General features: G+C 42.1%; 1 protein-coding gene across 1 annotated transcript in view; it reads right to left on the reverse strand.

Annotated features, from left to right (window-relative positions):
- Positions 1 to 14,005, reverse strand: part of DYNC2I1 (dynein 2 intermediate chain 1) — a 134,514-nt gene that overhangs the window by 65,552 nt on the left and 54,957 nt on the right. Inside the window, exons 10-11 of the mRNA XM_082257423.1 lie at positions 13,412 to 13,541; positions 152 to 263 (exon numbers count right to left, since the gene is read on the reverse strand). Coding sequence (XP_082113549.1) covers positions 152 to 263; positions 13,412 to 13,541 — 242 coding nt within the window. The remainder of the gene's footprint in view (positions 1 to 151; positions 264 to 13,411; positions 13,542 to 14,005) is intronic.

Genomic DNA, 14,005 nt, shown 5'->3' on the forward strand with positions numbered 1-14,005 from the left:
TTTGTTAACTGATAAATATAAACTATTTACACTTATATTTCTGAAAGCATTCTTAATTTACAGCATTTTTTCACACCTACCTAAAACACTATGTTCTTGTCACATAAATCTATTCCATCCCTGTAAGTTATTGACTCTGCTAGTTAGTCACCTCCACATACAACAGCTCCCTCTGCTGGATGTTGAGTCCATTTTTCTTCAATATCTATTTCTTCTGTTTGAATGTCTCTGTCAACAGCATCGTCATTGCACTGGACGTAAGCCTGATATTTAAAAAAACAAAAAAAAAAAGAAATATAAGGAAATTAAATTTAATAATCTGTAAGCAATGTGATAAAACACCAGACTAGAACAAGAACAACTTATTTTACTTTTTCAAAACTTGTAAGTTAGAGATGTCACTAGAAGGCAGACTGGAGATTACATGGAACTTCAAAGGACATACAGTACATAATAAACATAAAATGCAAGAATGAAAAAGAAAGGGCAAGAAAAATACCAAGACTGTTTATTAAAAACAAAAACATACAGTATATGCTGTAAAAGAATATTATGCATTATAATGAACAAAGACAAGGTGCTAAATATGTACTATAGTGTTAGCCATATCAAAATAAATATTCTAGCATGAAATTCAATGAAGTGAAGTGAATGAAGTTGAACTGCAGACCACAGTATTATTGCCAAACAAGTATTATGCGTACACCAGTAAAGATTGTATTACAGCATAAAAGTATACCCCAGCCAAGCCCTGTGTATTTTTTTATTACCAGGATCACAAAGAATGCGCAATCGGTACAGGAGCTTATGGCAAATGGGAGAAGACAAAGCAGTCCCAAATTTTTAAAATTTATAATAAGTTTCTGCTGAAGTGCTAGTTATTCTAATTTTAATGTAATATTGATTTAAACGAACTAATCAAAATATGTGAATGGGGGGGGGGGGTTGAGTAGTGGAGTATCAACTTGCTTGCCATACCGGCTCTGAGAGCGGTTAGATAACTTTCACCCACTGCTAGTGTGGTTGGAATTCTAAAAATATATAACAATGGAGTCAGAGGAATTTTCATTTAAGAAATATCCTCACCAGTGTTTCAGTTACTCTATCGTAATGATACAGGTTTGGACATCACCATAAGATGATCCTCATGATCCTGTTCACATTCATTACAAACTGACTCATGCACAGCCTCTATTTGTTGCAGCCTTTAGGCTCCATTCCCACCTGGGCGTTTGCAGGCAGAACCGGCGCGGATTCTGCCCACGATCCCAAAATGCTGTGCAAAAATGACAAATCGCACAATGCCTGCTCAGGTGCCATTCATTTTCAATGGCACCTAAACACAGGTGCGAGTTTGTTGATTGTCGCAAGATAAATCGCACAGAAATCGCAACGTGCAAAGCTTGTCGCTCAAAAAGGAGCAGGAGCTTTTTTTGGGCAACACCAAGGGGGACACAGGACCAGGCTGGATCAACCAGGTATTTTACAGCATAAAGAGGGACAAATAACACTGCACAAGCCTTATGCTGTATATCTTGTTTTAAAGGCACAGGATCATTTATTTTATTTTATTTTTTTAGGGTTAAACCACTTTAAGGTGCCCATAGATGGATCGAAATTCAGCCAGGTTAAGCAGGGACCAGCCGAATTTTGATCCATGTGTGGCTGCTGCAGTTAAAACAAAATACTGATCAACTTTTGTCCAACTGCTCTTTCGGATATAAAGACGCTCGATCAGTGGCTTTAGCAAATTCAGCTTTTATCAGTTTTCAGCCAATGGCTGCAGTGCTAATCTGTGCATTCTGACAACGAGCGGGGATCTCCCTACTGTCAGAATACAATAGCACAGTGGGGAGGATTCCCACATCCACCTCGAATGTCTGAGTTGGGGGAATCGGTTCAGTTTATTCCTTTAGCCCGCTGGCTGAAAGAAACAAATTAACCATTGCCAGCTTAAGAGCTACCTGTTCCTCTGTATGTAAACAGCAGTGACTGCATAGAAACTTGATCAACAACAGCAAAAAAGGGGTCTGAAGTGGTATGAGGACATCTGTGGATTCTTTTACCAGAGGAATCTGTGGATTCTTTTACCAGAGGAACAGCTGATAAGAAGCAGCTTACATGATTGTCTGACGATACAAAATCAGTCCGGAACTTGAAGGTGTTGTGAAGACATGGCCACTAAAACCCACATTGACTGAGAGATTCTAGATGTTTGTCTGTTGAGTCCTTAAATCTGAGGACACCCTCTACTAAACTAGTGGTTTCCCTTACTGGCCACTGGCAGATACACAGTGGGTAAAGACCATCGCTTTGCGACAATCCTTTCCAAAATGGAACAGGTCCAGTAAATGCTCAAGGGGTATCCAATAACCATCAGGTGCTTTCAATTCCCATAGAGGAATACCTTGAAGAGCTGATATAATTGGAAAGTCGTTGCAGCTGTATGAGATCTGAAAGACCTGAGACTGGAGATGGCAGGCTGATCCTCTAAATGCAGAGTAGAATGCACCACATCAAAGAGAACTCAAAGACTGCAATTAATCAACATTGTCTGGAAAGTGCCTTACATGGCACCCAGGTACTCCAAAGCTAGGCTGTGGAAAGGGTGGTCCGGATAGCTTGCAATGTAAAAAATCTTGATTGAGGAATAAATGAAAAGAAGATGCTAGCAGAAAAAGTATTTAAACTTTTCCCAGCACAGCTTTACCAACCACTAGATCTTTTGCAGCTACCCCCATTGGTCTACACAAGAGGATGCAGGGGCAATCTTGAAAACAAAAAAAGGAAAACCAGGGAAGTGCACCACTAGCACAAATCAAAAAACTTTTACTATAAAATAATCATAAAACCAAGAATTACACTTGAATAACCCCAGCGGGGTGTGCTCCTGTCACGGCTTGCCGCCACAACATAGTGGATATCCTTGCCAGGGATACAGTTCAGTTGTTACACCAGAAGTTCTCACTCCTAGCTATTACCAGAAGACTTGGGATAGCAGAGCCGAAAACACCAGCGTTCCACATCTGCTGATTGCCTCCAGTGCTCTGTGAAATTACTGTACATTCTGAGGATGTGCTAACAGAATGGGTCACAGGCCCCTCTCACATCATGCTCGGCTGGTTGCCTTGACATCATGAATAGAGAGACAAAAGAACAGTCCTGAAGCCATTCTGAAGAGGAAGGTATATCAGGTGTACAGAACCCTTAAAACGAGAGGGGATAGTCAGACCAAACTGGTGCACAAAATGCCTTCCACCCATCATCTAGATTTTTTTTTTTTTTTTTTTTAATTTGTAAAACCAAGTTTGTAATAAAAGCATAATAACATAGTACAATACAAATAATCCAGGAGGTGTTTACAGAGGGTTAACATATTAAACAGCATCACAAACGTAGTAAAACAAACCCAGCATTGATGACCACAACGTGAAGAGAACTATAGTACATGCATAGACAGAAAGCATTCGATCTTGTTAGCATGCAGTGACCATTTAATGCTGTACATAGTATGGTAAGACATCGAGGAATGTACTCTATGTACGTTATGTGTCTTGTGCAGGATCATAATCATTACAGGTGAGGGGAAGTTCCATCCTTCTACTCCAGATCCTGTCATACTTAGCTGGACAGCCTGTATGGCGGTATATCATTCTTTGTAGGGAAGGGTAGAGTTTACTTCCAGTATCCACTCCTGCATGGTAGGGGAATGGACTTGCATCCAGGACCGAGCTACCCATCATCTAGATTTAATCAACCTGTTGATCATGCGCAGGTGACGGGTAGATACTAGATAACCCCGCCCCCCCATTCCCCATCTGAAATGCTCCCTGTCTTCATATGCAGAGAAGTGACATAGCTAGGTGCCTTGCACTGATTTCCCTTGGCCCTCCTCCATTCCAGGAGCTTGTATGTGAAATCATATGATATAGGCAAGAGAGGAGAGTCAGTGGGGATCAGAGTTCACAAATAAGTAACAACGTGTTACCGCCACTTCCCTGGCCGCTTTGCATGTGACGCCTTGTAGCCTGCCCAGCTGAGCCCTGTAGACTGCCCTGCTGACTCCTGTAACTACCCCATCCTCTATTGGAGGATGTCTCTCCTTAAATCCAGTCATCCTGGAATCAAAAGGAAGGCTATTGAAAGATGACAGCCTCCAAGGGATTGGAAGATAATGATTAAAGGGTCAATCCTAGATACTCTCACAAACTTCAAAAAGGTTGAAGGGACGCATATTCTTGGGCAGGTAAAGAAGAGGTCATAGAACAATCTAATAAGGTCTAATCTGTACTCCTTTGGACTTAGGTGAAACAAAAGTATCAGCACCCAGGCTACAGGCTCAATGTCCAGCAGGACTCAGATTTGAAAAGTTCTCCATACAGACCCTCTTCTAAGTGTTCCGCAATTGGGATGCCATATTGAAAGCACTAGGGTGAATTTCAGATCCACAACTTGGAGGGGGTACATTTGTGTGATGCTGAATAAACAGATCCTTATGAACAAGAGAAACAGCTGGAACCATGTGAATCTTGTGGAAAATTAGATCTTTTAGTAGAGGTGTAGTAAGTGAGGTGTAAGTAAAGATTAGTATAAAAAAAACACAAAGGACTCAACAGGACCCAAGAAACAGAAGACTGATGAGGGACAGCTGAGCAAATGGTGAAGGTGAGTGATTTAGCCTGATAGCTACCAAGGATATTACTTGTGCATCTAAACTCTGGGGAGGTATATTGCCTGGAGACCCAACTGAATGAACAAAAAGACCCCCACTTAAAGAGTTGCAGGGCACCTTCATGCCAAAGGCTGAGCAGAGGGGTTAAAGGACCTGCAGCTTCGAGCCCTACAAATTTAGAAGGAGGATGACTGGGATTACATACGACCTACAACTGGTGTAGGAGATGTAGATGGGAGTTGTTGTGCCCCTTCCACTGACCTGTAGTGTTGAGGCAAGGGTGCATTTCAACCATCAGTGGCGTTGCAAATGAGAATGTCAAGAGCAGATCTAAAGAGGCAACATTCCTCCAAGACATGAGCAAGAAGCAAGCTTAGATACTTGTATCAGGCCATCAAAGTAATACACAAGGCTCTAGGCACTTACTTTTAAATGTTCCACGAAACAAGAGTTTATTCTGATAACATCAAGGTCCTCTTTAAAGGGGCTTAACCCAAGGAGATACAGTTTCACATATTAAAAATCACCACCAGTTCACTGCAGCATTAAAATGTGGCTGTTATTGTTATATTAAAACCAGAGGCGTAAATAGAACCTTCATGGCCCCGGTGCAAGAAACCATGAAGGGCCCCCTGACCCCCCCCCCCCTTACATCCGAGCTTCCAGTTCTGGGAGGGCATCTATGGACATCCTCCCGGATGCCCCCTGGGGCGCGCATCCAGCATGCTCTGTGACTGCTGTGTCCTTCGGGCAACAACAGTGTCCCTTTACCATGTGATCAGCTGATCACATGTAAACAGACTTGTCTGTTATCAGCACGCCTTTCTTCCCATGCTGTGTCTGTGTGAGGAAAGAGGAGGAAAGGAGAGTCATTAACCAGCAAGACTGTCAGTACATTACACTGATAATAAGGGCTCTGAGGATCAGTGTCCTGATTATCAGTGCTCCCTATCCGTGCTGCCTATCAGTGCTCATCAATGCCACCTAACAGTGCCACCTATCAGTGCTCATCAATGCCTCCCAGCAGTGCTCATCAATGCTGCCTATCAGTGCCACTTATCAGTGCTCATTCATGCTGCCAATCAGTGCTGGCCTATTAGTGCCATTTAGTGCTCATCAATGGCGCCTATCAGTGCCACCTATCAGTGCTCATCAATATCGGCTATCAGTGCCACTTTTTAGTGCTAATCAATGCTGCCTATCAGGGCCACTTATCAGTGCTCATTAATGCCGCCAATCAGTGCTGCCTATTAGAGCCACTTAGTGCTCATCAATGTCGCCTGTCAGTGCTGCTTATCGGTGCTCATCAATGCTGCCTATCAGTGCCACTTATCATGCTTATCAATGCTGCCAATCAGTGGCCATCAGCAGTACTCTGAGCTGAGAGTGTCCCTCTCATACAGCCCAGACTCAGAGCCTGTACTGACAGTCCCTTCTCCCTCACACGGATAAGAGACAGACAATCTGCTCCTCCTCCCCCGCCCCACTCCTGTGGGCACTCCAGGAAGTGTAAAGCCAAGCAGCTGAATTTGATCATTCAGCTGCTGGGCTTAAAACTTACAGCTGTGCACACAGGAGAGGGGCGAGATTGAAGAAGCAGATAGGCTGTCTCCTATCTGTGCGAGGGAGGAGGGACTGTCGGTGCAGACTCTGAGCCAGTGACAGAAAGGGCGGGGGCGGGCCCTCTCCCATTGACAGAATGGGCAGGCGGACCCCTCACAGTAGCGGAATGGGTGGGCACGTGCCCCCCCCCACCGTGGCAGAAAGGCGCCCCCCCCCCCACCACAGTGGCGGAACTCCTGGGCCCAGTTGAAAGTGCAACTGCTGCGACCCTGGTAGTTCCATCACTGATTAAAACCCGGTAAGACTCCCAATAATCCAGAATATTATCGTTCGATTTCATTACTTACACTTGACGTCAAGCTTCTGGCGAAAAACACTAGCCACTAGGTTAGTGAAAGTAATCTCTAAATTGTGCATCTGTACCAGTCTGGTTTCTTTCCAAAAAAGGTCCACCACTACAAATGTTAAGACGTTTATTGCTCAATCTGCAAATCCCAGCTAATAATTTTGGCAATAGAGCTATATTGTCGCTGGATGCGGCAAAAGCCTTTAACAGTATTGAATGGAACTTTTCATAGCATTGCTTAAGAAAATTTGGCTTTTGGCCTCAATTTTTACATTGGGTACAACTCCTTTATGCAGCCCGGGTTCAGGTTAATGGACATTTTCTTCATCTCTTATGGTGAGATACAAGGCAGGGGTGCCCACTTTCACCCCTCCTTTTTGTCTCGGCCCTGGAGCCTCTAGCTAGTGCTGTTCATCAACCTCCTACCTTTACTGAGTTCTGTAGAATAGGACACTGGGAGAAGATCAGATAGCTTTATATGCTCACGACATGTGCTTATTTCTGGGAGATGCATCATCTTCCTTAGTGGCGGCAATATCCCTATTAACTAAATATGGCTCCTTCTCTGGGTTCACTATAAATTGGGACAAGGCGGTCCTCCCACCATTAGACCCTCTTGTAGAGGACTTGCCAAGTAATGCGTCCCAAATAGCGGTTGTTCCATCATTTAAATATCTAGGCATCCTTGTCATGCTCCAAGTGAACAATTATGCAGAAAGAAACTTAGATCCCTTACTTAAATGCCTGAAACAGACTAGTAAGACATGGAGTAAGTTGCTGCAAATGGTGGTAGACACAGCCAATCTGATAAAGATGGTCTGGATGCCCCAATTGCTGTACCTTCTGCATAACTGCCCTGCGTGGCTACCCCAAAAATTCTTCCGACAAGTAGAAACCCTTTTTAGGGATCTTATTTGAAAGTATAAACATCCAAGAATTAAACTGTGGGTTATCCAAGGATGAGGGAGGTTTAGCAATGCCTAATGCTAGATTGTACTTTCTAGCCTCACAACTTCAGCATCTATAGGTTTGGAATAAATATGACCCCAAGGAACCTATACAGCAAATTGTCCTCTCTCAGCTCTCGGCACAGCCGCCGGTGCAGCTGATAGTGGCACATCATTTTCACAGTAAGCGTTGTATCCCCACACTTAACTTGATTGATAGGTTATGGGACTCCGTTCACAAAGTTACTTCCTATGAGGGATATACCCAATATATGCCCATATGGAATAACGCACACTTGCCATAGGTGGCAAAACTTGAGAGTATTGACTTGTGGAAAAGAGCGGGCATTGTGTTTCTTTACCAATTTTTTTGACAATGAGGTTCTGCTACCCTTTAATAAATTAGTGGAGAGTTATCTCTTCTCAAAAAAATATTTTTTTCAATAATTACAGCTGTGTCATGCTCTACAGAGCTAAACAGTGTCCTTTCCATGAAAATATAATCCCTTCTCAATCCTAACCATGGCAATTTTTACAAGCTGTTCCAAACATAGAAACATAGAATGTGTCGGCAGATAAGAACCATTTGGCCCATCTAGTCTGCCCAATATATCTGAATCCTATGAATAGTCCTTGGCCCTATCTTATATGAAGGATAGCCTTATGCCTACCCCATGCATGCTTAAACTCCTTCACTGTATTTGCAGCTACCACTTCTGCAGGAAGGTTATTCCATGCATCCACTACTCTCTCAGTAAAGTAATACTTCCTCATATTACTTTTAAACCTTTGCCCCTCTAATTTAAAACTGTGTCCTCTTGTGGTAGTATTTCTTCTTTTAAATATGCTCTCCTCCTTTACCGAGTTGATTCCCTTTATGTATTTAAAGGTTTCTATCATATCCCCTCTGTCTCTTCTTTCTTCCAAGCTATACATGTTAAGGTCCTTTAACCTTTCCTGGTAAGTTTTTTCCTGCAATCCATGTACTAGTTTAGTAGCTCTTCTCTGAACTCTCTCTAGAGTATCTATATCCTTCTGGAGATATGGCCTCCAGTACTGCGCACAATACTCCAAGTGAGGTCTCACCAGTGTTCTGTACAGCGGCATAAGCACTTCCCTCTTTCTACTGCTTATACCTCTCCCTATACATCCAAGCATTCTGCTGGCATTTCGTGCTGCTCTATTACATTGTCCTCCCACCTTTAAGTCTTCTGAAATAATTACTCCTAAATCCCTTTCCTCAGATACTGAGGTCAGGACTGTGTCAAATATTCTATATTCTGCCCTTGGGTTTTTACGCCCCAGGTGCATTATCTTGCACTTATCCACATTAAATTTCAGTTGCCAGAGTTCTGACCATTCTTCTAGTTTTCCTAAATCCTTTTCCATTTGGCGTTTCCCTCCAGGAACATCAACCCTGTTACATATCTTTGTGTCATCAGCAAAAAGACAAACCTTACCATCGAGGCCTTTTGCAATATCACTTATGAAGATATTAAACAAAATTGGTCCCAGTACAGATCCCTGAGGTACCCCACTGGTAACATGACCTTGTTCTGAATGTTCTCCATTGACTACAACCCTCTGTTGTCTGTCACTCAGCCACTGCCTAATCCACTCAACAATATGGGAGTCCATGTTCAATGACTGTAGTTTATTGATAAGTCTTCTATGTGGGACAGTGTCAAAAGCCTTACTAAAATCTAGATATGCAATGTCTACTGCACAGGGCCGGATTGTCATTTGTAATAAGAAATATAGGTCACTGGTTAGTGCTTGGGTATAGATCTGTCGTCTTGAACAGTGGCATCAAGATCTAGGAGTCCCTCAGTGATGAAGAAATGGGATCAAGCTCTAGAAACATTAACCCAGGTCTCCTTGTCCTCTTCACAGCGCTTGAACCATTTATTCATTATCCATAGGGCTTATTACACTCCACACAAGCTGCATTCCAGTTCAAGATGCACTACAGCCACGTGTCCCCTCATATACATGTTATGGCACTGCCCCAAATTACACCACTTTTGGAAGTGCATTTTTAACACCTTAAATACTTGTATCGTCTGACCCGAAAGTAGCTCTATTAGGGGTTATACCGGAAGATACCCTTTCGTCTGATACGCATTTAATGTGGACATAGGCTCTGTATATAGCCCATAAACTCATGCTGCAGAAGTGGATATCACCTACTCCACCAACATGTACTCAATGGACAGAGGCTGTTCATTTCAATTTACAGAGGGAGGAATTTATCTCTAAACACAGAACCTGCCCAAAAAAAAATTCAGAAAATCTGGTCCTGATGGCTAGGCTCTAACGCAGTGATGGCCAACCTGTGCACCCCAGATGTTTTAGAACTACATTTGCCATGATGCTCAACTACACTGCAGAGTGCATGAAAATCATGGGAAATGTAGTTCCAAAACATCTGGGGTGCCAAGGTTCTCCATCACTGCTCTAACCTGTCTACACATTCCTCCGCCAGTGGAAGATGAACTGGGAAGCTAGGAGAATTATTTGCCACTGGATTGGGATAGCGGATTGTATCTTCGTGTTTTGATATGAGAACAATGCTCTGAATACTTAATTGTCCTGACCAATTAAAAGGTTAGAAATGTAAGGCTCTCTTTTGTGTACTTGTGTTGGGAGGTCTCACATATTTGCTATGGTATGGCATGATCTTGAGGTCGCATGATATAGTTTAACTTTGTATCTTCTTTTATTTTGTGTCTTTCTTTTGCTTCCACTTGTTTTGTGGAAGTGATTTTTCTGTCTAAGTTATGTTGTAAACTGGAAAATCTGTTTCTAAAAATTACAGAATAAAAAAAAAAAAAAAAATCACCACCAACCCAAGCCGCAAAATCATTCTAGTTAATCAAACAGGGATCTAAGCAGACCACTGGGGACCACTGAGCAGTAAATTCCCTTACCAAAGGTAAAGGTATAGCTGATGGTAAATGTAATGTAATGACTAAAGGTAATGGTAAAAGGTATTGCTCCACCATGTTCTTCAGATGGGCACAGGATGTACAGGGTGTTTCCAGTCCCCATAGAGGAATAACTTTAACGGTAAATGTCTTTGCAACTTTGGGTGCTTCAAAAGACCCTAGCCCCAAAACAGCAGTCTAATTTTCTAAATGCAAGGTAGCATATATCATATCACTTTGGTTAGAAGCAACCTCTTACAAATATGAGTCATCTACTGATAGCACAAAAACAGCTTCTTCTGGTTATATCAGATAAATAACCCTAGAACCAGCTGGTGATTATGGGCTGAGGTCACCCATAGCAGTGTTCATTCTCCTAGGACACTAGCAAAAAAAAAAACGAGGCATGTTAAGGAGAGGTTATATAAAGGCTGGTTTTAAACGGGTTTTCATACGCCAGCGTCCAAACCTCCTGTAGATGGCAGTTTGACCTAATACAATTCCAAAACTGCTGTTTCACTCAATGGCGATAAAGAAATTCCACCACTCCAATATGATAAATCATAACAATGAGTTAGAACATAGCAAAATAGATACAAAAACACACACTTTGTATTAGAATGTTATTTGTAGTCCAGGAAGAGGTATAAGAATTATTACAGGTATATTTTTTACACAAATACATTTTGATAGTTATCCTTTAAAACTTTGAACATGTGACATCTACTGTATGTATTAGAATGTTTTTCCAACACAGAGACAAAATGAAACCTGAAAGTGAAGCAGTGAAGTAGACTTCTAAAAAAAATGAATAAAGATCAATAAATTTGCTAATTTGGCTTGAAATGTGCCCCAACAAGCAGGATAAAATTTACAAAGCTGCTCCATTAGTCTGACTTTATACAGTATCTAACAAAAGTGAGTACACCCCTCACATTTTTTGTAAATATTTTATTATATCTTTTCATGTGACAGCACTGAAGAAATTACACTTTGCTACAATGTAAAGTAGTGAGTGTACAGCTTGTATAACAGTGTAAATTTGCTGTCCCCTCAAAATAAATCAACACACAGCCATTAATGTCTAAATTGTTGGCAACAAAAGTGAGTACACCCCTAAGTGAAAATGTCCAAATTGGGCCCAATGTGTCAATATTTTGTGTGGCCACCATTATTTTCCAGCACTGCCTAAACCATCTTGGGCATGGAGTTCCCCACAGCTTCACAGGTTGCCACTGGAGTACTCTTCCACTCCTCCATGACGACATCATGGAGCTGGTGGATGTTAGAGACCTTGTACTCCTCCACCTTCTGTTTGAGGATACCCCACAGATGCTCAAAAGGATTAAGGTCTGGAGACATGCTTGGCCAGTCAATAAACTTTACCCTCAGCTTCTTTAGCAAGGCAATGGTCGTCTTGGAGGTGTGTTTGGGGTCATTATGTTGGAATACTGCCTTGCGGCCCAGTCTCCAAAGGGAGGGGATCATGCTCTGCTTCAGTATGTCACAGTACATGTTGGCATTCATGGTTCCCTCAATGAACTGTAACTTCCCAGCGCCAGCAGCACTCATGCAGCCTCAGACCATGACACCACCACCACCATGCTTGACTGTAGACAAGACACACTGGTCTTTGTACTCCTCACCTGGTTGCCGCCACACACGCTTAACACCATCTGAACCAAATAAGTTTATCTTATCTGATCAGACCACAGGACGTGGTTCCAGTAATCCATGTCCTTAGTCTGATTGTCTTCAGCAAACTGTTTGCAGGCTTTCGTGCGCATCATCATCTCTGGACAACAGCCAAGCAGACCAATTTGATGCAGTGTGCAGCATATGGTCTGAGCACTGATATGCTGACCCCCCACCCCTTCAATCTCTGCAGCAACGTTGGCAGCATTCATAAGTCTATTTCCCAAAGATAACCTCTGGATACAACGCTGAGCACCTGCACTCAACAGCTTTGGTCGACCATGGCGAGGCCTGTTCTGAATGGAACCTGTCCAGTTAAACAACTGTATGGTTTCGGTCACTGTGCTGCAGCTCAGTTTCAGGGTTTTGGAAATCTTCTTATAGCCTAGGCCATCTTTATGTAGAGCAACAATTTTTTTTTTTCAGATCCTCTGAGTTCTTTGCCATGAGGTGCCATGTTGAACTTCCAGTGACCAGTATGAGAGAGTGAGGGCGATAACACCAAATTTAACACACCTGCTCTCCGTTCACACCAGAGACCTTGTAACACTAACGAGTCACATGAAACCGGGAAGGGAAAATTGATAATTGGGCCCAATTTGGACATTTTCACTTAGGGGTGTACTCAATTTTGTTGCCAGCAGTTTAATCATTAATGGCTGTGTGTTGAGTTATTTTGAGGGGACAGCAAATGTACACTGTTATACAAGCTGCACACTCACTACTTTACATTGTAGAAAAGTGTAATTTCTTCAGTGTTGTCACATGAAAAGATATAATAAAATATTTACAAAAATGTGAGGGGTGTACTCACCTTTGTGAGATACTGAAACAAATGAGACATTACATGCCTATTCCTGAGCCCCGTATACAAGAACCTTTCTGCCTGGGCTGCCAGGAGTGCTGCAGGTAATGCAGCTGTATGCATCCAGTGGGGGGGGGGGGGGGGACAGTCCTAAAGCACCATAAATGGGCGATCTATGATGGGCTGTACCCATGAAAGATCGACCCCCCAGGTACACAGCTGACCACTGGGTTAATGACTTACATTGTATGGACAATAAAGAAATCGCTTTAAGAAAGAAATACATTTGTGTTAGTAGTCTGTGTTATATAGTGGAAAAAAGTGCTGAAGCTGTGCTAGTAAATAGTACAATCATGGTTTCCGAAGTGCGAATCTTTATATTTAGGGTGCCATAAATGTTCTAGTCCAAAATGTCTATTAATTTTCTAGATGCCAAATGCATAGTAAGGTACACACCTGCTTGGTGTTGCTCTTTCCAAAATTGCGAATGTACATGTCATATTCTTTAACAGGGGCCAAATCCAACAAAGAGAAAGTGGATGAAAAATCCAAATCAACGAGCCGGAGAATTTCCAAACTTCGCTTCCTAAAAATAGATATACTGCTTATAGGACATAGTATTAGAAGCAAAATACACCCAGTACACACACTCTTTGGGAAAAAATAAAATACTCTATACACACAGATAGACATGCTCACAATAATTTCCCTTGAGAGATCATATTGATAAGCAATTAGTTTGTCACTGGGCTAATGTGGACATCTTTTTTTTTTTTAGAGAATCGAATCCAAATAAATAAAAAAAATGTGACTCACAGTATACTGTCTAAACCAATTACCAAAAAGGAAGGGCTTGGAAACTATTAGATTTTTATTGCGCTCTATGCTCCCATTGAGACATTATAACTCATTGTGACATTCTGTGTATCAGGGTATGACTGGAACAAGAAGAGCCAAGAAATCTACCCAGTGGACAAAAGAAAGCAAGAAATAAACCCATAACACAAAAAACTTCTCTAATGCTTAGTTAATAACCCAGCTTTAACATTT

Source organism: Pelophylax lessonae (assembly GCF_965119305.1).
Source record: "Pelophylax lessonae genome assembly, chromosome: 5".
Classification (NCBI taxonomy): domain Eukaryota; kingdom Metazoa; phylum Chordata; class Amphibia; order Anura; family Ranidae; genus Pelophylax; species Pelophylax lessonae.